Consider the following 25,230-nt stretch of genomic DNA (forward strand, 5'->3'; position numbering starts at 1 on the left):
ATAAAAGATAAATAAAAAATGATTTAATTCACTGGCACCATGTCTCGGTCTTCTGCTCTAGTAAGAGCATCGGGGTGAAATCCAGCAGGTTCTGACAGGTTCTGGAGAACTGGTAGGGGAAATTTTGAGCAGTTCGGAGAACCGGCAAATACCACCTCTGGCTGGCCCCAGTGGGGTGGGAATGGAGATTTTGCAGTACCCTTCCCCTGGAGTGGGGTGGGAATGGGGATTTTGCAGTATCCTTCCCCTGGAGTGGGGTGAGAATGGGGATTTTGCAGTATCCTTCCCCTGGAGTGGGGAGGGAATGGGGATTTTGCAGTATCCTTCTCCTGGAGTGGGGTGGGAATGGGGATTTTGCAGTATCCTTCCCCTGGAGTGGGGTGGGAATGGAGATTTTGCAGTATCCTTCCCCTGAAGTGGGGGGGGGAAATGGAGATTTTGCAGTATCCTTCCCCTGAAGTGGGGGGGGAATGGAGATTTTGCAGTATCCTTCCCCTGCCATGCCCACCAAGCCACACCACGCCCACCAAGCCACGCCCACAGAACCGGTAGTAAAAGAAATTGGATTTCACCACTGAGGAGCATGTGTTATAGAATGTACATCACTGGGTATCTGTAGCCCCCAATATCCCTTCAGTTTTCCTTACATAGAAAAATTGGGCTCAGAGATCTTCTAGCCCAATCCCTACTCCAGGCAGGAGACTTATACCATCACAATCAAATGTTTGTCCAGTCTAATTTTGAAAACCTCCCGTGATGGAACACCTATAACTCCGGGAAGCATAGTATCCATCAGAGGTCCCACCTGGTCCCAGCCAGTTCGGACCAGTTCAGGCAAACCAATAATAGCAACCTGAGGGTGGCCCACCTGGGCGCAATCCCGTCCTATATCACTGTGTTTTGTGATTTTGAATGCATGTGTGGACAGTGCGCATGTGCAAATTGCCATATTGCTTGACATTGCATGCTGTTGTGGCCCGCCAGTGGCCTGCGCGGATTGTGACTGATCACGACGACAAGGAGGCTGGTGTGGTATCACGCCAGCAGCCTGTGCAGCTGGCGCTCGAGTCGGACAGCGAGGAGGCTGAAGAGGATATGGTGCCAGAGGCAGAGACTCAGCCAGGGCCTTCAGAACCTCCAGAGACTCCTTCAAGTGAAGAGAGTGAAGTGGAGGAGCCTCTTCTCAATGCTCGAGCATGCAGGGCTGCCAAAAGGCAAGAGTGGCTACTCAGGAGGAGGTCTCCTCGAGAGTAAGGCTTGGGGTTAATTGGCCACTCCCTTAGCCTATTTAAGCAAACAGATGGCAAATGTTGCTGGAAACAACGTTTGGTCCTACGCAGAGCATTTTGAGAGTGAGTTTTTTGTTACAACTTGGTTTCTGGGCTGAGTGCCAACCCTTGGCGGACTTTGTTTAATCTCTGTAATTCATAGCAGGCTGATAAGGACATTTGTGGTTAAAGCCTGCATTTTGAATATGTTTTGGAGTTTTTGGAGCTGTGTGTGTGTGTGCTACACTTCTTGGGACCCGTAGCTGGGGCAGAAAACACGCATGTGCGGATGGCACGTCCACACTCACATTTCTGGTGCTGGGCAAACCGGTTGTTACAATATGTGAAACCCCCCTCTGGTATCCATTGATTAACTGTTCTGTGAAAAAAATGTATCCTTCTAGGTTTGATCTCTCTTTAACAAGCTTGCACCCATTACTTCTTGTCCTGTCCTGGAGTGTCAATCCCCTCTTCTTTGGCTTAGAGGTCAGCTCTCTTAAAGTCTAAAACAACAGTCTGACTTGGTTTAGTTACCTGTTATTGCATTATGGTGAATTCAAGTATGACACAGTCGCTCTCCCGCAAAGTTCCTAAAACTTCTTGTCAGGGTTCCGACGGATACCCTAATTAAATCATGAGCCTCGAGCCAAGCTTCAAAAGAAATCCAGTTATTTATTAGGAGCTTCATGTTGGCACATTTCAAGTGAAGCCAACTCTGACCCCACATAATTTACGACCCAAACTTGACCCTGTTTTCCCCTTCTCCCCAGGGTGTGTCATCAGTCACATTCACCAGTGGAGCAATTTCGCGGGTTGTAGAGATCACTCCCCTCTGGCTGCTGTGGGTAACCCTGGGAGACAGCCTTGAGAAAGATATGTCTGGAATGTGCTTTTGGTTTTGGCTGCAATGCTGCTTTGCCGTTTTCCCATCCCCCTCACCTATGGCAACTAGAGAGCAGGCTAGGGATGCTTTGCAAATTGACACATCTATTCACTCAATCATTTCATCCTATTAGTAACAATTCAATCTAATATAGTTGTCCCTCTAGTTCTCTCTTCTGCCTTTTTTATGACAAAGTTATCTCGAAGCAGAGAAGAGGCTGGTACCCCAGACTGAAATGGTAATATTCAAACTTCCCCTCTCTGAGCCATTTTCCTACTAAACTGGGAGTTTTGACATCTGTTGGCTTGAGCTGTTTGCCATCCGAATTCCTGGTTTAAATTCAGCTGTGGAATTAATCATACCCACAATCTGCAACTGGTAGTACTAATTATAGTACTTACCTGCTTTGAGCATCCTTGCAAGTACGGCTGCAATTAACAGAACTGTTCATTCTGTTTTGACCTACAGGATTCTGGCTGATTTACAGCCCTCAATAAAGAATGAATAAATTGCGCGTAGGAAGAGGAGATGGGGATATCAGTTAAATTCCATTAGTATTTAGCTCTGACTCTTCCTCCAAAGATTGGTTTTAACACCCAGAACCTCAGGACAAAGTTTTAAACACATTCTTCTGGCATAGCTACTAGGTGTTATAAAATGGTGGGCTAAGTGTCTCATTCTCCAGCAGGCTCAGTGGTACTCAGCCATCCTCCTCCAGAAACAAATGTGTTTTGAAACAAATATGTTGTTAAAAATAGCAATGTGCCTTATTTATGGATTCCCAGCTGTCAAGGCACTGAATAAAAAGAGGGATGCAAGATGAGTGAGGGTTGGTCTCCAGTCCTTTGAACACGCTGGGCTGCTGATCACTCTTTTCCCATCGATGTGGCCAATGAACAAGAGTGGCCAAAAGTGAGGAAAAGTTGACCAAGTGTGCTTGGAGTTGTATCTCCGCATTCCAGATGAACATACGGTTATGTGCCTCCCTTTTACTATGCATGTCATCCTCAAGGGAACTACATCTGCATGGAAGGACGTATGCACTCAAGCTTCTGTTTTGGACCCAGTGCTGTTCAACAAAGACTATAGATCAGTGATGGCGGATCTTTTTGCCGTTGTGTGCCAAAAGTGGGGGGAGTGCGGGGGGTCGCGCGTGTGTGTGCCCACACCCATAATTCAATGCACCCCGCCCCTGCGCATGCACATGCCCCCCCTGCGCGACCGATTTTGGCACGCAATGGCCCAGTGGGCCTGGTAGGTCCGTTTTTCGCCCTCCCCAGGCTCCAGAGGCTTTCTTGGAGCCTGGGGAGGGTGAGAACAGCCTTCCTCACCCCCCACCCCCCGGAAGCCCTCTGGAGGCTGGAAATGGCCCATTTGCCGACTTCTGATGGGCCCAGAAGGCCCAAAAATCAGAGCCGGAGCTGAACTAGGGCAATGCTCTCGTGCCCACCGATATGGCTCATCTGATAACATGATGCCACGAGTTTGACATCCCTGCCTTATACCATCCTGGTCAAATGGTTGCCAGTCTTTTCTTGAAACTTCCAGCAATGGGGCATCCACAACTCTGGAAAGAAAGCTATTCCACTGGTTTTGTTCTCACTGTCAGGAAATTCCTCCTTAGTTCTAGTTGTATCTCTCTTTAACAAGCTTCTACCCAATATTTCTTTTGTCCTGTCCTCTGGTGCTTTGAAGAAAAAGTCGATCCCCTCTTCTGTGTGGCAGCCCCTCAAGTACTAGAAGATTGCTATCATGTCACCCCCTAATCTTTCTCTTTGATAGGCTAGATATACCTAGCCCCCTCAACTGTTCCATCATCCAATTTAGTCTCCAGTTACCTTCCATCTTTGTTACTCTTTTCTGAACACTTTCTAGAGTCTCGATCAGGGGTGAAATGTTCCCGGTCCGGACCGGATCGCCCGATCCAGTAGCGATTGAGGCGGGTGGTTCGGAGAACCAGTAGCAAAAATCCCTGCCCCTCCCCATGCCCAGCTGAGCCGCGCAATCATCAGAGGCTTTTTTTTTTTTTCAGTTTTTAAAAGCATTTTTTCTACAACCTCTTCGGCCGAAAAAATGCTTTTAAAAGAAAAAAAAAAGCCTCTGATGATCGCGCGGCTCAGCTGGGATAAAAGGCTTTTAAAAGCATTTTTTCTACAACTGCTTCAGAGCGAAGAGGTTGTAAAAAAATGCTTTCAAAAGACTCTGACGATCCCAGCTGTTTTGCCTGATTGGCAGAGGCTTTTTTTCTTTTAAATGCCTCTGACGATCAGGCAACTCAGCTTGTATCGTCAGAGGCATTTAAAAGAAAAAAGCCTCTGCCAATCAGGCAACTGTTTTTTGTATCATAGTTACATACATACATACACCCTTGGTGTCCGCTTCTTACATATGACTTCAAATCAAGAAGGTTATAGACCACTGATGGCTCATGTGCCAAAAGCATGTATGCGTGTGCCAGCACCCATAATGCAATGTGCGCCCCCACACACACATGCGCACACAACCCACACACCTGTGCATGCACACGCAACCCCGATGGACAACCCTGCCCCCCACAAATGTGCATGCAACCCTCGCACATGCGCATGTGTCCCGCTCCCTGCACATCCCTAAAGTCAGCAGGCCAGCGGGAGGCGTGTGCACACATGTGCAGTGGAGCTGAAGTGGGCGACGGCTCACATGCCCGCAGAGCCAGCTGTGGCAAGGGTGCCATAGGTTCGCCATCACAGTTATAGACAATTTTCTTTTCAAAGGATGTGCTTTTAAAGAAGGGATCTCTCACTACCGAAGCCAAATTTATTATTATTCATAAGCATCCTTGTATAAGAGATGGAATTGAAGGGAGTCATATGGATTCATCAGGCAAATATTGAAGAATACGTTGCAAGTTTAGAGCAAAAATAGCTTTGATGCGCATCTAAAAAAAAATAGGAAATTGGGGAGCCAAATATTTCTTAGCAACTGGCTTTGCAGTAAACTTTCCGATTCCACTTTTTTTAAATTTTTTTTTAAGCTGGAAGAAATTAGACACATTGAAGTGATTTCGTTCTGTTCACACTTCCTTCTAAAAAGAGAAATAAGTCATGGTAACTTTTATCTATCGTAATCCCGTTGTGCCCCCTCCCTGCTGCCCCAACATTTTGCCTCCTCCCGTGAAAGACGTAAAGCCACTTGATGTGAGCAAAATTTAGCAAAAAGAAAGTTTGCCAGGCATCTGTGGCACTCTCAGCTGCAGCCCAGGAAAACCTGTTGCACCATCTGTGCTGTTTAACTGGGAACGTATCCGAGCCAGAGAGGTAATAACCTGGGATACATGTCTGCCTGATTCTGTTCCTAATTAAGCTTTCATTGATTGGGTGGAGAAGTGGGTTTGAATGCTTACCAATAGCACCCAGTCAGCACCCAGGAAAGGGTCCAATTCAACCAGATGGCAGAGTTACTACTTTTCTACAAGAGGCCACTTAGAAAAGGGATAGGGCTTCAGTTGCGATGTCCCCCTGTGTGTAATACAGCTTTACCACTAGAACTGTCAAAATGCGATAAAAGCAGGAATAGCTATTTCGGGCACCTTTGTGGAAATTGCTTACTAATTCCCACGGATAGAACAATTGCCAATAATCCTTTAATTAGGATGTTGTTGGTTCTTTGCTCAATTTTTTTTTTACATGTACTCCTCAAGTTATGACCAGTTGAAAATAAAGTCAATCTGAAAAAGGAGACGCACGATCCGGTTCTGAAATTTTGACAGTCGGGTCCCCTCCATGCAGCTCCATGAGCAAAATTTTGGACGCTAGGCAAAATAGCTGTATTTACAACCATCTGCAGTGTCCCAGAGTTACATAGTCACATTTTAACAGATTAACAGAGTTGGAAGGGACTTTATAGGTCATCTAGTCCAACCCCCAGCTCAAGCAGAAGACCCTACACCATTTCTGACAAATGGCAGTCCAATCTTTTCTTGAAAGCCTCCATGATGAAGTTCCCACAACTTCTGAAGGCAAGCTGTTCCATTGGTTGATTGTTCTCATTGTTAGAAAGTTTCTCCTCATTTCTAGGTTGAATCTTTCCTTAGTCAGTTTCCATCCATTATTCCTTATCTGGCCTTCAGGTGCTTTGGGAAATAGCTTGACCCTCTCCTCTCTGTGGCAGCCTCTCAAATATTGAAACACTACTATCATGCCTTCCCTGGTCCTTCTCTTCACTAGACTAGCCATGCCCAGTTCCTGCAACCATTCATCCTATGTTTTAGTCTCCAGTCCCCTAATCATCCTGGTTGCTCTCCTCTGCATTTTTTCTAAACATCTTTTTTATTGTGTGGTGATCAAAACTGGATGCAGTATTCTAGGTGTGGTCTTACACTTTATAGAATGATATTAGTACCTCACTTGATCTTGATTGTATCCCTCTGTTAGTGCAATTTAGGATTGCACTGGCTTTTTTGGCTGCTGTTGCTGGCTCATATTTAGCTGATTGTCCACTAAGACTCCAAGATCCCTCTCACAGTCACTGCTATTAAGCCTGGTTTTTTATAATGGTATCGCTGAAAACCAACACTGGTAGTTTTCCGCAAAACCACATGTAGGAAGTTAGCACCCACCCCTTTCCTGGAAGAGTGAAATATTTTGGGAAATATGAAAAAGGCAGAATATTATATTTCCCTGGATGAGAAATGGAGAAGCATGTTTTACAGACAAAACAGCTCCCACCTTCCTGCCCCCCACCCTTTGTTAATGGGCCAGAAGCAGAAAGTCAATCCTTTGTCAAAGGACATTTGCAACACAATAGCAACAGAAACTAACACAATGGGCCCCATCTAGCAACCGAAACTCACCACGTGATATGGGAAGCATGTGACTTGGGAAGCACATGTGATCATCAGACAGCAAGGCTAGCTAAGACCCCACCCCCACCCCCTGGGAGTCTGACAACCAATCAGGATACTCTTTTGGGCCCCCAAGAAATGCAGAGCCAGAGAGAGCATAAAACCCCAAGGATTTACTGTATCTGCCCCCTTTTCTGTTCAGGAACTCAAGCCATGTGATCCTGTCCACCATTAAACCATCTTTCCAAGCAACCTCCATGTTTCCAGTGTCTTTTTCCCCACTTGGAGCAGAACCTAGAAGGAGATTTCTTCCAACACACATCCATAGTGAACCATAGGTTCGTTTAACCTGGAGGTGAAAGGTGGAAGAGACAATCCTTAATATCCTGTCTTTATCACCTGGAGGTTGGATTATCGCAATGCTCTCTGAATTTTCAGCAGCTGAACTTTCTGGCTACTTTCCGAGCAACCCCAAGGAGACAGCATTGTGATAATCCAACCTCCAGGTGATAAAGACAGGATATTAAGGATTGTGTCTTCCACCTTCAGATTTCAAGCCATCCGCTGTTAAGGATGTATGTGACCAGTTATATGATTTGAGCAGTTACCATCTGGTACAAGTCCATGGTTTTGTGGAGATCATGCATTCTTCATCTCCAGAGTGTGGAGATCTTTGGAGTCCTAGGGGATGTAGGAAGTTAGCACCCACCCGTCTCCTAGGAAAGTGAAACATTCTAGGAAATATTAAAAAGACAGAATATTATATTTCCCTGGATGAGAAATGGAGAAACATGTTTTTTTAGGCAGGAAGCAGACCAGTGGTAGGTTCCTCCCAGTTCGGTCCGGTTCGGCCGAGCTGGTAGCGGTGATGATATGACGTCACCGAACCGGTTCTCCCCCCCCCCGCCCTCCCACACATCCCCCACCCACCCACGTTATTCTTATCTTTTATTTGGTACCACCCCCAATCTATTGCTGCCTCCTGAGTCCCAGCTGATGACGAGAGGGAAAAAAACTGTTTAAACTCTTGCCGCGGGGCTTCAAAGGGCCGTCCTACAGCTGATCAGTGTTAAAAGCAAACAAATGAGTCAGGTCGTAAGTGCGAGGACTGGTCGTAAGTGCGAGGACCTTCCAGAAATGACTCTGACCAGCTAGCCACGCCCACCTAACCTCACATGACCTCCAAGCCACACCCACAAAACCGGTAGTAAAAAAATTTAGAACCCACCCCTGAAGCAGACTCACTCTTAATAGCCCCCACACTCTCAATAGCCCACAGCAGATGTCTACACTTAAAAGATAAAGAGATAGTTAGGTCTATTCATAGGCAAATGCTCTCACCCAAGATCCAACAAAGGTAGGATTAGCCCTCTATCCATCAAGCAACAGATTTCACCACATGGCACCTGGGAAGGCTCAACCAAGCTTGGGACACAGGACAGCCTACAGAGTTGGTCCTGCATGGCCCCACAGGAGTCTGACAACCAATCAAAATACAAGCTCAAATTCAAAAGCCCAGAGAGGGCATAAAACTCAGGCACTCTCAGCATCTCTTCCCTTTTTTTTCTCCTTCACCCAACATCATCAAGGCATGTGATGATCCTGTCCACCATTAAAAAACCATCTTTCCAAGCAGTCTCCATGTTTCCAGTGTCTTTCTTCCCCACTTGGAACTGAACCCAGGTGGACATTTCTTCCAAGAGGGACAATCACTTAAATATGAGTCAGCAGTGTGTGGCAGCAGCCAAAAAAAGCTAATACAAAGAAATGATGCAAAGCCTTTTAGACCCAGATCATACGCCACAAACAGGCAGCTTTTTCCACAATCCTTTTAGCAAATCTAATATTGTTATGTTTAAGAGAGAGCGTACTGCACAATGGAAAGGTGTTACATCTGAACACAGGAAGCCCCAGTTTGTGGCTGTACTGTAATCAACTTCTCACCGGTTCCAAAGCATGGAGCTATACAGGGGTGGACTTCAAATTTTTTTAGCAAGGGGTTCTCTGCCTGGTTGCTGAATGGGCATGGCCATGGTGGGTGTGGCCTAGTCGGCCTCCTGCATCACGGGGTTTTTGCCCTCCCCGGGCTCCAGAGGCTTTTCTCAAGCCTCCAGGAGGGCAAAAATGGCCTCCCCAGGCTCCGGAGGCCCTCTGGAACTTCCTGAACTTCTGGTAGGCCTGTTTTTTGCCCTCCCTGAACTTCCATGCATGCCCTGCACTTACCTGCATCCAAAACGGGCCGTGTGGTGACTCCTGGGAAGGGAGGGGTAGGCGGGGCCAGCCAGGAGTGGGATTTGGGGCTTCTCCGAACTGCAGAGAATCTTAGCTAGAGGTTCTCCCGAATCCCTGAGAACCCCCAGCAGCCGACCCCGGAGCTACAGGTATAGGACATCATTATTACAAGGTTGGTTTCCTTTTCTTTTTAAAGAGAACAGAATCTGGGAGACAGGCGGTGCCCTTTCAAAAAAAAAAAATCATTATTTAAGCCATGAAAAGGTTGGACAAATGGCAGATGATGAGTGTGTGTATGCATCCAAAAACAATACAGCTGGATCTTCTTCTACCAACCCGTAACCTTTAAGCAAACTTTTTTCATTCTATTCTTAAGACTTATTTTTTTCTTTCTTCCTCTCTCGGTATTATTGCATTTGGCAGGCTTGTGCATTTTTATGTTTTTAAGATAAATGCTGGCTTAAAGGACTCTTTAAGAGAACAGCTGAAAAGGTAGTTAAATATCACGGCAAGGTTTTTTTCCTAAGACTTCCCTTATGTCAAATGTTAACAGTCTCTGTCAATATGTCAACACAGCCTCATAAGGTGATGCAATGGAGTAACCCTAGGAATGCCACTTTGGGCAAATGAATGGCTAATTAAGGAAGATATTATTTATCATAAAGATAAATTAATATATATATATATATATATATATATATATATATATATATATATATATATATATATATATATTTCTATACCGCCTTTTTCCCGTAGGACTCAAGGCAGTGTACAGTCAAGAAAAATATAGATACACAAACATCATAAAATTGCTAATTAAAATTATTATTATAACATAGTTTGGCCCAATTAAATAGAACCTAAAATTAGATAACATTTTAAAAACATTCACGTTCATATGTTTAGCCCCGCCTGTTGGAACACCAGGGTTTTGAGGGCACGGCGGAAAGCACGAAGATCAGGGATATTTCATATCTCAGGGGGCAGTTCATTCCAAAGGGTTGGAGCCCCCACAGAGAAGGCCCTCCCCCTGGGAGTCGCCAGTCGGCATAATTTGATTGACGATACCCTGAGTAGTCCCTCCCTGTGAGAACGAACTGGTCGGTGGGAGGCTATTGGTGGCAAAAGACGGTCTCGTAAGTACCCAGGTCCTAAGCCATGGAGCGCTTTAAAGGTGATGACTAGCACCTTGAATCGCACCTGGAAGACCACTGGGAGCCAGTGTAGCTTGCGTAGGAGAGGTGTTACATGGGCGCAACGAGCTGCGCCCATAATCATCCGCACGGCTACATTCTGGACCAGTTGGAGCCTCCGGGTGCTTTTCAAGGGGAGCCCCATGTAGAGAGCATTACAGTAGTCCATTCGGGAGGTAACTAGAGCATGAGTGACCGTGCGCAAGGCATCCTGATCCAGAAAGGGACGCAAGTGGTGGATCAGGCGAACCTGATAAAAGGCACCTCTGGCCACGGCCGTCAAATGATCTAGATAGCCGTGAATCCAGGAGGACACCCAAGTTGCGGGCCCTCTCTGTGGGGTGGTGTTGATAAATTGATAAGTTGAGGCAGGACTTTGCTTGGCACCAAATTGTAACAGACAGTTGACAACTGATGATCAGGGCAAGAATTTGCAAAACATTGCATGTTAAGCTGAGCTTTTATCGCTAAATGCAAAAGACCAATAAACCTTAGGGGGAAAATAGATTATTATTATTTTATCTATCAAAATTATATGGCCGTTCATGAAAAGTGGCTCTTTTGTATTTATTGTTTGGACTGCTGTTGCTGTTTTTCATGGGAATTTATGTAGATGTAAGAATTTTTTGGGGTAGCAAGAGAATTAGATTTAGGCTTATAGAACCCTGTAAAATAGATTAAGTGCTTACCTTTGCAGACATCATCAAGAAATACAAATGGGGGGGGGGGTGTTCCCTTAGTCAACTGAAAAAAATGTAACTTCCTTGTTTTCTTGAGTTTCTAATGTGAAGCTTGGATATTTGCAAAACCAAAAGGAAATTACATCACCATCTGGGCTCAACACCCTCTTAAACAGGTACAAACAGAAAAGGTTGCTATAGAAATCTAAGTACCCATCACCTCTTCCTTTCAAAGCCAAACTTTTAATGTCCTGGCTTGTTCGCTTTCTCACTCAAGATGCGGTTTTCGTTTTCATGTGTCTGCTTCCTGTTTTCAGAGTGAAACCCTGACTTTTAGGACTACAATAAATGTTGGTTGCCCCCCCCCCCAAGGGTGCTATTCAGCAGGTTCTGGAGAACCGGTAGCGGAAATTTTGAGTAGTTCGGAGAACTGGCAAATACCACCTCTGGCTGGCCCCCGAGTGTGGTGGGAATGGAGATTTTGCAGTATCCTTCCCCTGCCACACCCACCAAGCCACGCCCACCAAGCCACACCACACCACGCCCACCAAGCCATGCCCACAGAACCGGTAGTAAAAAAATTTGAATTCCACCACTGGTTGCCCCTAAGTATCAGTATACATTAGTATACTGATTAGTATAAATTAGGCCTGGCCTAATTTTCTCCCCTGTTTTAAAATTCTTTTAAATCGAAATTTTAATCTGTTTTAAATTATTGGGATTTTTTAATTGTCTCGGGCTAAATTATTTAATCTGGTTTTAATTATGTTTCTAAGTATCGATGTATTTTATTTTGTGCCTGTTCACCGTCCTGAGTCCTTCGGTAGTAGGGTGGTATATAAATTTAATTAAAAAAAAAAAAGTTATTGTTGCAAGAAATTTCAGGGGTATTTTTTTAAAAAAAAAACTGTTTGCACATATTTGTATTAGAAATAATTGGGGAAACGTCCCCGTTCTATTTTTTCACCAGCGTCTGCAGTACAATTCAAGTTAGATCTAGTCATGCAAATTGCCATGGATAGAGATATATTGTTCCAGAAAAGCCTAGAGACAAAACACCCATTCCACTCCTTACGGTTTTTCATTATTTCACCAACATAAAACAAATAATACAATTATTTTGTATAATTACAATCAGTCGAATAGGTTGTAAAAAAAATCCTTTTAAAAGGTTAAAAAAAGGCTCTGACGATTACAGCTGTGGCGTGCAATCGTCAGAGCCTTTTTTTTTACCTTTTAAATGCAGGAAGTAACGACACCCGGGCGGGTGGGCGGAGCCTCACACCGCCATCACTACCGGTTCTCCAAACCACCTGCCACAATCGCTACCGGATCGCTTGATCCGGTCCAAACTGGGAGCATTTCACCCCTGGTGTCAAGGGAGATCAAGATTGGTGATTATCCTGACGGACTTCTCCCGAAGGACTTTTTGCAACTAATTGAGACTCAGCTGTGAATGAACGTAATTCACAGCTGTTGCAATAAAAGAGGTTTTTGGGACTACTCGTGTGTTTTAATGACTCAGGAAGCCTACAACAGGAGAAACGATGTCTCCACAGCATCCATTCCCCAAGCGAACAGTACCAGCCATGCAGATTATAACTTCTGAACATATCTGTCCCAAAGGTGCTTCTTCAAGAGGCAACTGGGCTTTCTGGTTTTTCTTTGAAGACGTTTTGCTTCTTATCCAGGATGAGATGCGAAGCGTCTTCAAAGAAAAACCAAAAAGTCCAGTTGCTTCTTGAAAAAGCACTTTTGGGACACCCATGACCTGGATGACTGAGAATCTCCATAGATATTCCAATTGTCGAGCGTCAAGCAGCACTCGACACCATGGTCATGAACACCATGAATACAGCAGCCTTCTGGGGGCGGTTGTGGGTGCGGGAGGCATGAGATGCTGGTGATGGGGTTAGACTTGCGACTAGGTGTCTTGGAGCACGGGGAGGGGGGTTTAGCACGAGCCGCGAAAGGGACCTGTGAGAGCAGAGCCGGGCGGCCAGCGGCAATACCTACCAGACTGGCAATGATGACATCACTCCTGTGCGCCTGGAGCAGCGGGGAATTTGAAAGCACCCAGCTGACCAGAGTTAGGCTGGCTCTATAATAAGACGCTGCGGCTGGCGTGCGATAGCCGCGTCTTTGCATTGCTTTGCATTCCGGCTTCACAACGAGCTGTAGTCACTAATAAACCAGGATACCTCACTGAGCAAACCACGTGTGATTCCTGTGTCTTGGTGATCGCGGGCTACGAGAAGCCGAGACCAATCATATCAGTAACCTGAGAACCAAAGCCAACATTTGGTAAGAAGAAAAGGTGTCTTTTGGGGGAGACAAATCGTCCTCCAACTCCATAAAGTAGCATTTCTAAAACTTGGCAACTTTTGAGATGAATGTTGGCTTGGGAATTCTGGGAGTTGAGATTCACATGTCTTAGTTGCCAAGATTGATAAACACCATCTGAAAGCATCAAATACGATTAAAAAAATAAATTCAACATCACATTAAATCCTAATTGGAAGCAATTCCTTGAGTATAATTGAACATGTGGTTCTGTACTATACCCAAATTAGATTTTTCTACACCGAGTCTATAACTCAACTTTCTGGAAAATTAAATTGCTAGTATTGATTCATTTCATTATACTTTACAGGGTGAGTTAATAATTTATGCCACGATAAGCAGGCTTTTTTATAGTTTAACAGGGATTTTCTTTTTCTTCGAAGAAATAGGTTTATTATAATTGTATCCGTTATTGGAAAATAGTGTTTTTTCTATTCTATTTGCTTACCCACAGTCCACTATTTGCATTCTACATTTTATTCATTTTACACATTTTTGTTAATATTTTCTTTAAAGCCTTTCATAAAAAGAACACTTAAAAAAATAAAAATCAAATAGAAAAAACTGCACTTCCCTATTGTATAAGGTAAAGGTTCCCCTTGCACATATGTGCTAGTTGTTCCCGGCTCTAGGAGGGCGGTGCTCATCTCTGTTTCAAGCCGAAGGGCCAGCGCTGTCCGAAGACGTCTCCGTGGTCATGTGGCTGGCATGACTAAACGCCAAAGGCGCACGGAACGCTGTTACCTTCCCATCAAAAGTGGCCCCTATTTTTCTACTTGCATTTTTTTACGTGCTTTCGAACTGCTAGGTTGGCAGAAGCTGGGACAAGTAACGGGAGCTCACCCCGTTACGCGGCACTAGGGATTCGAACCGCTGAACTACCGACCTTTCGATCGACAAACACAGTGTCTTAGCCACTGTTTTGAGTTGCCGAAACAATGTTTCTCATTCCTGGATTATTTGAAGGAGAGCAGTATGACCAGCAGTGGGTTTCACATTTTGTCACACTGGTTCACCCCGCGTGCACATGGTCACTTCACACATGCGCCTTCCACACATGTGCGTGGCCTTCCGTGCATGCACCCGGCCTCAAAAACATCTCTAAATAGGATAGCATAGAGCCAGGACGGGTGGGTGGGCCTACCGGTTCGCCTGAACTGGTTCAAGCCGGCTGAATATCACATCTGAGTATGACGACTTTGGAGTAGGCAGAGCCATGTTCAAGTCCCATACAACATGATTTTGGCCCAGTCACTTTCTCTCAGACCAACCTACCTTGCAAGAATGTTGCTACTGACTTAGTTCAAGAAGCCTCTTTACGGAAAGTTTGTGGTGCATGTTTAATCCATTTTTAAGAAGAGAAAGTCTGAACCGCAGATTGCAAAGAGTTACAAGTCCACTCCTTTTTCTGAGGCTAACAAGAGTGCATTATTTTAAGATGAAAGGTTATCCTTCCTTTGCAGGCCACCAATCTCTGTCTTAATGAGGAATCCCCATCTGCAAAGCAAGCTTTGTGGGAACCGACAACTCTACACACCCAGAATTTTCATCAGAAAAGGTTTTATTTTATTCAAAACGGGCAACTTATGCCATCCGAGATGTACAATATATATACGGAGTGAGGTCATGGGATAGGTGATATCAAAAGGGAAGCAATGCAGTCATAGATTTAGAAAACAGCCTTAGATCACCGCTCCCGAAATATGAAAAGGAAGCCTAGATGTGCCTAAATCAGGGCGAAAAGGACACAGAATTACTCCTGGAAAATCTGGAAAACAGGAGCTCTCCTTCCACAAATTGACCACTGTCATTCTCATCCAGAACACATTTTTAAAAACCAGCTCACACCACAATTAGCATTCCTATAAGCTTTCGCCTTGCACAAGCCCTACAATGACCTTGCTAGGAAGGTCGTGTTGTTTCCATTATACTACCAAGGTGATGGGAGTCAAGCATGTTCACTGCAGAAGTTGAGATTTGGAGCTCAGACTGAACCTATGCCAACTTCCAGACACGGCACTTTCTTCTCAACAATGCCTGGCCAGTTTGCGACCCCATTATTGGAATCAGTTAGAATACTTGAGCAACTATGGCTCAACAGGGAAGACTGTAAGCAACAGTTCTGCAGAAGACTAAAGCAGAACATACCGTATTTTTCGGACTATAAGATGCACCGAGTTTTCGAAGAGGAAAACAAGAAAAAAAAATAGTTTTTGCCCTCCCCAACCCCCAGGACCACTCTGCAGGCCTCCCAAACCTTCTGTGTGCACCGTTTTTGTGAAAAACGGGGCCATTTTTGGCCTCCCAAACCCCCCACGCATCGCGTTTTTTGCCGTCCCCAACCCCCGGGAACACTCTGCAGGCCTCCCAAACCCTCTGCACGCACTGTTTTTGTGAAAATTGGGCCCGTTTTTGGTGAAAATGGGACCCGTGGGGCGAGGTTTCGGGAGGCCAAAAATGGCTGTATTCAGTGTATAAGACACACCAACATTTCCACCCTCTTTTAGGGGGGGGAAAAGTGTGTCTTATACTCCGAAAAGTACGGTAGATATTTCCAGGGAGAAAAAAATCATTTCCAAAGGCAAGCTGTGGGCTCAAAGTACAGAGGGTTTATAACACAAAAAAACAAACAAACAGAAACCTGCCATCCCTAACCTGGTTAGCGTCCAGATTATTGGACAACAGCTTTCATTCTTGAACCGGTCTCACTCATGTCAGATAATGGGAACTGCCTACCAACCCAACTGAAGGCCACCAAGTTAGGAAACTGACTGGACAGACAACAAAACATAGGAAGGAAAAATCAAAGGCAGTTTTCTGGGACACCCCTTGCGGTCTCTGGAGAAGTTCAGGTCACTCTGCGTTCTTGTACTTCGTGAACAAGTTGTATAAAACCCGCAAAGTAGACTTCAGATCCAGGTTGACAACATCTAAGGGAGAAACAAAAAGGAAAACATGTAGTTGTCAGGGTTTCAAGTAACACCCCCAACGAAAGAAAACTCCAAGGCTTGAAGTTCCTCAAAGTTCCATTTTATTAGAGATGTCATAATGTCACATCTGGGAAAACCCAAATCTGAAAGTTTCCAGGTTTTCCACACCGAAAGGAAAATTCAAGTCCCTGCCCCAACATCCACATGGCCATCACATGGTCCAATCAAAGCACCATCCCAACTGGAGATGCCTCCCAGTTCCAGCCCTCCAGGTGCAGGGCAAGATGTCCTTGACTCTCTGAGAAAGGAATGTTATTATGACTATATATCACCCTGGCTCCATACAATCCCCCCTCCCAGTTTCCCACAGTCGTAATAAATGTGGCAGGCCTGAAGATCCAATGAAAAAGATGGCTTCCAGGCCTGACAGTAGTGGCTTTTCTTTACCAAAACATGATTTTGAATTGCAACTGAAAAAGTCTTATCTTTAGTGCTAGTTTATATATGTTTATATAAACATATTTATATAAACTTCTTGTTGGCATCAAGGTGAATTCAAGCTTGGTCTATCTCGAGATCCAAAGTTCATTTCAGTGATAGTTTCAGAATTATCCTAGGATTGGGGATATTTGTTAGGGGTAAAAGTTTATTTATTTATTTGTTTCCATTTCTATACCGCCCTTCTCCAATAGGACTCAGGGCGGTGAACAGCCAGAATAAAAAACAGAACATACAAAATTTAAAAGCAATTTAAAATAATTAAATATTTTTGGCCGTAATTTAAAGCAACCCAATTTAAAATCAATTTAAAATTTAACTCAAGCCAGCCCAGCTAGTTGAAATAAATAAGTTTTCAGGGCCCGACGAAAAATCCGGAGGTCTGTTATTGTACATATCTCTGGGGGGAGGTTGTTCCAGAGGGTGGGCGCCGCCACAGAGTTACCATTGACATTAGAGTGAATTTAGGATTAGGGTTCTCTGGCAAGAAATAATCTGGGGGCAGCCTTAGAGTGAAATTTTTATCTTTAGTGCTAATCTAAAAATAATCTTGGGGCACAGATAGAGTTAAACATTTCAATACTAAACATTCCTATTGGAATGAAGTACACTTTAAGGTTAAGCATAGGCAACCTTGATATTTTAGGATTTTATTTAATAGCTTTATTTATGGTGAGGTTTTATGATTAGTGATGTCTGAGTACTGTCCTATAGCACAGTTTTAGTTTACATGCAATTAATTAATTAATTAATTAATTGGTTCGATTAATTGGTCTTCTCTGGAGACTCAGGGCGGCTTACAATGCATTAAGCAATAGCCTTCATACTTTTGCATATACCTGCTTAGTAGGGCTTTTGGCCCCCCTTAAGAGGTGTTCTTTTTTATACGAAGTCAGTTTATTGCCCCCACAATCCGGGTCCTCATTTTACCTACCTCGGAAGGATGGAAGGCTGAGTCAACCTTGAGCCTGGTGAGATTTGAACTTGCAGTAATTGCAGGCAGCTGGCAGTTAAGTGCTATTTAACAGCACTTTAGTCCGCTGCTCCACCAAGGCTCTTTTGATGCTTTGGGTTTAAAATTCCTAGTGGCATTAGGGCAGGCAGGATGAGTTTAATACTGCTCTCATTTGCAAGAAGCAATTGCTCATCTCCTCTGGCCAGACATGGAGGGTCTTAAGTTTATTTTAGTTTATTTAAGTTTATCTTCTGAGAACTTCAGTTCCAGGTCTTCAGGCAATACCTTCCGGTCGCGCTTTTGGTTTCTTGAGCCCCGCGTCTTGCATCAGCTCAAAAGAAAAAGAGACATTGTGAACCTGAAGAAGGAATCAGACAACATAATGGCGTGATTAGATTCTTGTAATGGCTACTCTTTTCTGAGTAACCTATTTTATGAAAAGGCAACAGCTATCATGAGTGAATGCACCAGGGGTGGGTTCTAAATTTTTTTACTACCAGTTCTGTGGGCGTGGCTTATTTTGTGGGTGTGGCTTGGAGGTCATGTGACTAGGTGGGCCTGGCTAGCTGGTCAGAGTCATTTCTTGAAGGTCCTCCCACTTACGACCAGTCCTCGCACTTACGACCCGACTCACTTGTTTGCTTTTAACACTGATCAGCTGTAGGACGGCCCTTTGAAGCCCCGGGGCAAGAGTTTAAACAGTTTTTTCCCCTCTAGTCATCAGCTGGGACTCAGGAGGCAGCAATAGATTGGGGGTGGGACCAAATAAAAAGTAAGAATAACGTGGGGTGTTGGGGGGGTGGGAGGGCAGGGGGGAGAACCGGTTTGGTGATGTCATATCGTCACCGCTACCGGCTCGGCCGAACCGGACCGAACTGGGAGGAACCCACCACTGGAATGCACCCAATACAAGGAGAGGCTCAACCTTGTGTTCTTCATTTATGCTGGTGTTTTTCAACTGTTGGAACGCGGAGATGTGTGGACTTCAACCCCCAGAATTCTCTGGGCTGAGCAATTCTGGGAGTTGAAGTCCACATATCTTAAAAGTTCCCAAGGTTGAAAATCAGTTGACTTAGGCTCACCTAAATGCATTCCACTTATGTACTGTCTGTTTGCAGAGGTGTCCACCGGGCGTGGTCCAAAAAAGTCAAGATGGCAGCAGCAATGATGCAATCGAAGCTCTATCCGTTTAAAAACAAAAGTGTCATAACTAGACAGAGTCTTGGAAGGTTGTTTTGAGAACGTGGCTTTGCGGCAGCTCTAGATAATCCTGGATGAAATGGATTATCTACACCAGTGGCCCCCAACCTTTGGGCACTAGGGACAGGTTCCACGGAGAGAGGTTTCTTCCGTGGACCGGAAGGCCCATAGTTTCGTGTACTGCGTGCATCCCGTGGATGGGGCTTCACTTTGTTGCATGGTCTGGTTTCTGCTGTGGCCAGTGCTGGTCCAGGACCAAGGATTGGGGACTCCTGATCTAGACTCTTTCCAGTCAGGGTTCAGACCTGGCTATGGGATGGAAACAGCATTGGTCATGCTCTTTGTTAATTTCTGGCAGGATCAGGATGAGGATAGTACATTCAAACTTCCTCTACTTGCCCTCGGCAGTCTTCGACTCCAGCAACCATGGTATCCTTCTGGAGTGGCTTCAGGAGTTGGAAGCGGAGAGTGTCTATATTGTCCTGGTTCACTTCCTTCCTCTGGACTCGCTCTCAGTCAGTGTCGATAGGAAGCAAGAGGTTCAGCCCTGGTCTCCTGTTTTTGCAGAGTCCTGCAGGGCTCGGCACTTTCTCCAACTTCTGTTTAACATCTACATGAAGCCGTTGGGTGAGATCATGCACCACCGTGGGCTGAGATATCATCAATATGCTGATGACACCCATGTCTCAGCCCACAGTGAGTTAAGCGATGCTGTGACTTTCCTCTTGTGGTGCTTGGAAATCTTTAATGACTGGATGGGAAGAAATGGGCTGAAACTGAACCCTGGCAAGACGGAATGGCTCTGGGTTTGAGGTTCTTCAGTCCCTACAGAATTGCCACTTTTGGTCTCGGATGGAGTGTCACGGCCCCAATTAGACCCAGTATGTAATCTGGGGATTCTTCTGGACTCATAATTCCTGCTCAAAGAGCAGGTACTAGTGGTGGCCAGGAGGGACTTTTCGCAACTGAAGGTTGTGTGCCGGTTATGCCCTTTCCTAGCTTAATAATTTCTGCTCACAGTTACCCAGGTTCTTAGACACTTCCCCATTTGAACGCTCTACATGAGGCTGCCCTTGAAAAGTATCAGGAATCTTCCATTGTTCAAACTGCAGTGGCTCGCATGGTTTTGTGCAGGGGAGATCTGCATGAGTCCTTCTCCTGTTTACTTCTACCTTCTCCGCTTTACTTCTATCTTCTTGGTCTTGTTCTTGAGTCTCGTGTCGTTGTTCATCTTACTTACTTACTCACACTTACCTGACCCACCAGAGTAGGGAGGCAGGGAATGCTATGGATCCCCTCCCCTAAGAAGGTCTATCTAATGAGTCCAAGAAGAAAGGTTTCTTCATGGTGGCTTCCCCTGTGTAGAACATCATCCACAGAAATAAGATTGGCCCCCACTTCAATCAGGTCCCTTCCAGAATAGAACTGGAAGGGACCTTAGAGGTCTTCTAGTCCAACTCCCTATACAATTTGAGACAAGTGGCTGTCCAGTCTTTTCTTAAAAACCTTCAGTGATGAAGCACCCACCACCTCTGAAGTGGCGGATGTTCTATTGGTTAATTGTCCTCACTGCTAGGAAGTTTCTCCTCAATTCCAGGTTGCTTCTCTCCTTGATGAGTTTCCATCCATCGTTTCTTGTCTTGCCTTCTGGTGCTTTGGAAAAATAAATTGACGCCCTCTTCTTTGTGGCAGCTCCTCAAATGCTGGAATGCTGCTATCATGTCCCTCCTAGTCCTTCCTCTCTCTAGACTGGCCATATCCAATTCTCGCAACTTCATGTTTTAGTCTCCAGGCCTTTAATCATCTCAGTTGCTCTTCTTTGCAATTTTCCCCCCCAAAAAATTTCAATATCTTTTTTGTAATCTGATGACCAAAACTGAATGCAGTATTCCAGATGTGGTCTTTCTAAGGCTTTATAAAGCAGAACTAATACTTCACCTGATTTTGATTCTATGCCTCTGTTTATACAACCAAGGATTGTATCTGCCTTTGACACTTTCACAAGGCCCTGAATAGCTGGTTTTGCCAACAGGTCTGGGAACCCCTGAAGGGTGTGAGCCAGTGGTGGGTTTCAAAATTTTTTACTACCGGTTCTGTGGGTGTGGCTTGGTGGGCGTGGCAGGGGAAGGATACTGTAAAATCTCCATTCCCACCCCACTCCAGGGGAAGGATACTGTAAAATCCCCATTTCCTCCCAATCATCTGGGACTCAGGAGGCAGCGAATAGACAGGGGCGGGGCCAGTCAGAATTTTTACTACCGGTTCTCCGAACTACTCAAAATTTCTGCTACCGGTTCTCCAGAACTGGTCAGAACCTGCTGAAACCCACCTCTGGTGTGAGCTCATCAAATGGCTTCACTGATTGTTGTCCTCAGGGGGATGGGAGAGTATCGCTTTTATAAATATTGGGTTTTTATCCTTATAAGCGGCATGAAGTCACTGAGAGGGATTCATATGGTTGCATCGATTTTCATAAATAAATAAAATGCCCGGTGTGATTACTGCTCACCTTCTGATCCAAACTTTCAGGTGTTAAGAAGAAGTGATGGAGAGGAACAAAATAATCTTCAAGGAGGCCCATCAGTAGCACCAAGTAGACGCCATCTGCAAACTGAGAAGAAGGGCCAGATATGAAGATGAGAATCAAACGGCTGCAGAAGATCTTCACTGGGCTGAAGATCTTCCAGCCAACATGGCCACCACCTCTACTGGGGACATTTTGGCCAGGCTGAGTCTGAGCAGAATATTCAACAGTTTTGGTTATTAATTTTCAGCTTATGAGGGAAACCTTAGAGCAGGGGTCTCCAACCTTGGCAACTTTAAGACTTGTGGACTTCAACTTCGGGGGGGAGAAATTGTCCCCCTCAGAACGGGCTCGCAATTTGGGTGTCCTCCTAGACTCACAGCTAAGATTAGAGCAACATCTGACAGCTGTGGCCAGGGGGACCTTGGCACATGTTCGCCTGGTGCATCAATTGCGACCCTACTTGGATCGGGAGGCTCTCCTCAGTCACTCATGTCACCTCACGGTTAGATTATTGCAACGTGCTCTACATGGGGCTACCCTTGAAAAGTGTTCCGAGACTACAGTTGGTCCAGAATGCAGCCGCGCGAGCTTTCATGGGTGCCCCTAGGTACACCCACATTACACCAATTCTCCGCGAGCTGCACTGGCTCCCTATTGGTCTCTGGTCACAATTCAAGGTGTTGGTTATTACCTTTAAAGCCCTACATGGCTCAGGGCCAGGTTATCTTCGAGATCACCTTCTGCCGCATAGCTCCCAGCGACCGGTAAGATCCCACAGAGTTGGTCTCCTCCGGGTCCCGTCAGCTAAACAATGCCGGCTGGCAGGCCCGTGGGGGAGGGCCTTCTCTGTGGCTGCCCCAGCTCTCTGGAACCAGTTATCTCCTGAGATCCGGACCATCCCCACCCTATTGGCCTTCCGAAAAGCAGTGAAGATCTGGCTTTTCCGGCAGGCCTGGGGCCGTTGATCTCGCTCTTGTGATCTGGCGAAATCCGGCCATGAATGGCGTGAATGAGTTTTTAATGTTTTTAATTTTTCAATGTCTTTTTATAATTCTTTTTTAAAATGTATTGTGAGCCGCCCTGAGTCTTCGGAGAGGGGCGGCATATAAATTTAATTAATTAAATATAAATTTAATTAATTAAACTCTCAGAATTCTGGGAGTTGAAGTCCACAAGTCTTAAAGTTGCCAAAGTTGCAGACCCCTGCCTTAGAGGATGTCTAGAAGAATTCCCAAAGTGTTCCCAAGTGATCCAGGAATCGATCAATTCTCATTCAGATCTCAAGCCACCCAACCTTGCCTTTGAGCTGACAGATACTGAAGAGTGCAATGGTACTTGCTTAGAACACCGAGTAATAGATTAGAAGGGACCTTAGAGGTCTTCTAGAGGAGACTCTTTCTACCAAATAGCTGTCCATTTTCTTGCAAAGCTCCAGTGATGGACCACCAACAATTTCTGGAGGCAGAGCCATTCCACTGATGAATCATTCTCATTGACAGGAAATTTCTCCTCAGTTCTAAGTTGGGTCTTTCCTTAATGATCTTCCATCCGTGATTTCTTATCCTGCCCTCAGGTGCTTTGGATCAGGGGCAGTGGTGAAATCCAACTTTTTTTACTACCGGTTCTGTGGGCGTGGCTTGGTGGGCGTGGCAGGGGAAGGATACTGCCAAATCTCCATTCCCACCCCACTCCAGGGGAAGGATATTGCAAAACCTCCATTCACACCCCACCCCACTCTGGGGCAGCCAGAGGTGGTATCTGCCGGTTCTCCAAACTACTCAAAATTTCCGCTACCGGTTCTCCAGAACCTGTCAGAACCTGCTGAATAGTATCCCTGGACTAGATGTATTAGTTCCCTCAATCATTCATCATATAGTTTAGCTTCCATAAACTTTGTCAGCTTTGTTGTTCTTCTCTGCTCAGTTTTTAGAGTCTCAGCAATTTTTTTCCATATCGTGATGACCAGAACTGTATGCAGTATTTCAAGTACTATCACTTCACATGATCTTGAAACTATCCCTCTATTGAAGCAACCTAAGACTGCATTAGCCTTTCTGGTAGCTGCAGGACACTGCAAGACACGGCTGGCTCATACCTAGTTGCCATACGCCATAGAGACACAGTTCATCTTTAGGACTCACATTCATATAAACAACATTCCACTGAATGTTAGGAACAATGCACAGCGAAACATCCGCACAATCGCCTGCTGCGTTTGTTTTGTTTGGTTGGGGATACAAATGCTATGTCATATAACTCTCCTTTCAGTTTATTTATTATTTTATTTATTTATTTATTGTATTTCTATACCGCCTTTCTCCCGTAGGACTCAAGGCGGTGTACAGTCAAGAAAAATATAGACACACAAACATCATAAAATTGCTAATTAAAATTGTTACTTAGTTTGGTCAATTAAATAAAACCCAGAATTAGATAACATTTAAAAAATCATTTGCATGTTTGTATGTTTAGCCCTGCCTGTTGGAACATCAGGGTCTTGAGGGCACGGCGGAAAGCACGGAGATCAGGGATATTCCGTATCTCCGGGGGCAGTTCATTCCAAAGGGTTGGAGCCCCCACAGAGAAGGCCCTCCTCCTGGGAGTCGCCAGGCGACATAATTTGACTGACGGTACCCTGAGTAGTCCCTCCCTGTGAGAACGAACTGGTCGGTGGGAGGCTATTGGTGGCAAAAGACGGTCTCAAGTTGAGCAGGTGGTAGCTCAGCACAATTCTGCCTAGTTAAAATTTGGATGGGAGACCACCAGGAAATCCTACAGTAGAGGGCTATTGGGATGTAGAAGAGCATTCTGGAAAAAGGCCATGGCAAGCCACTTCCACACTACTGCCAAAATACCCTAACTGCATCCTATAGTCTTTTCAATAGTCTCTTTACCTTTCTATTATTATTATTATTATTATTATTATTATTATTATTATTATTATTATTATTATTATTATTATTATTATTATTATTATTTTTGCAGAAAGATTAAAAGCAAAAAAATGTTCAGTGGTAAATGGTAAAAACTCTCCTGATAATCTCCCATCAATATTTGGGGATATAAGCAATAAAATAAGCTAGTTACTAAAATAGTTTCAAATGGGCCATCAGTAGCTTTTGTTTAAATTACGGGTCCAAGTAGCTGGAGTATAGATATCCAATGTTGTTCTTAGAAGTCTTACCTGGCTTTCTAATTCCGACACCTCCAAATTCAGCTTGTTTAAGTGTTTGTTTACAAAAGTGATCAAGGACTGAAAAGCAAGGAAGAATACAGTGGTTAGAGAAATAAATATCCAACCAATATTCAATTAAAAAAAATAATAGTGTCTTAACTATTTACCGTGTTTCTCTGAAAATAAGACCCAACCGGAAAATAAGCCCGAGCATGGTTTTTTCAGGATAAACGTAATATAAGCCCTACCCTAAAAATAAGCCCCAATTAAGATCGTCGGCCACATGGACCCGCATTTTAGTATCGTATTTCCCTGAAAATAAGACCTAACCAGAAAATAAGCCCCAAGGCATCTTTTGGAGCAAAAATTAATATAAGATCCGGTCTTATTTTTGAGAAAACACGGGTAGAATTCAAAGTAACATTCAAGCCTTCCATTCATCTGATAAGACCTGCACAGCAGTTCTCAGTTTTATTAGAAGGAGGAGAAGTTTACCTGTAACAGAGGATTGTACAAAATTT

The 25,230-nt window shown here is 44.7% G+C and overlaps 1 protein-coding gene across 2 annotated transcripts in view; it reads right to left on the reverse strand.

Annotated features, from left to right (window-relative positions):
- Positions 1-14,967: 14,967 nt before the first annotated feature.
- Positions 14,968-25,230, reverse strand: part of PARVB (parvin beta) — a 59,433-nt gene continuing 49,170 nt past the window's right edge. For both annotated transcript variants that reach the window (XM_070947345.1, XM_070947346.1), the window contains exons 10-13: positions 24,719-24,787; positions 21,517-21,618; positions 18,093-18,165; positions 14,968-16,354 (exon numbers count right to left, since the gene is read on the reverse strand). In XM_070947345.1, coding sequence (XP_070803446.1) covers positions 16,278-16,354; positions 18,093-18,165; positions 21,517-21,618; positions 24,719-24,787 — 321 coding nt within the window. In that variant the 3' untranslated portion in view covers positions 14,968-16,277. The remainder of the gene's footprint in view (positions 16,355-18,092; positions 18,166-21,516; positions 21,619-24,718; positions 24,788-25,230) is intronic.

This window comes from Pituophis catenifer, unplaced genomic scaffold (genome assembly GCF_029215685.1).
Source record: "Pituophis catenifer annectens isolate HBS135680 unplaced genomic scaffold, rPitCat1.0.hap2 SCAF_7, whole genome shotgun sequence".
NCBI classification, from domain to species: domain Eukaryota; kingdom Metazoa; phylum Chordata; class Lepidosauria; order Squamata; family Colubridae; genus Pituophis; species Pituophis catenifer.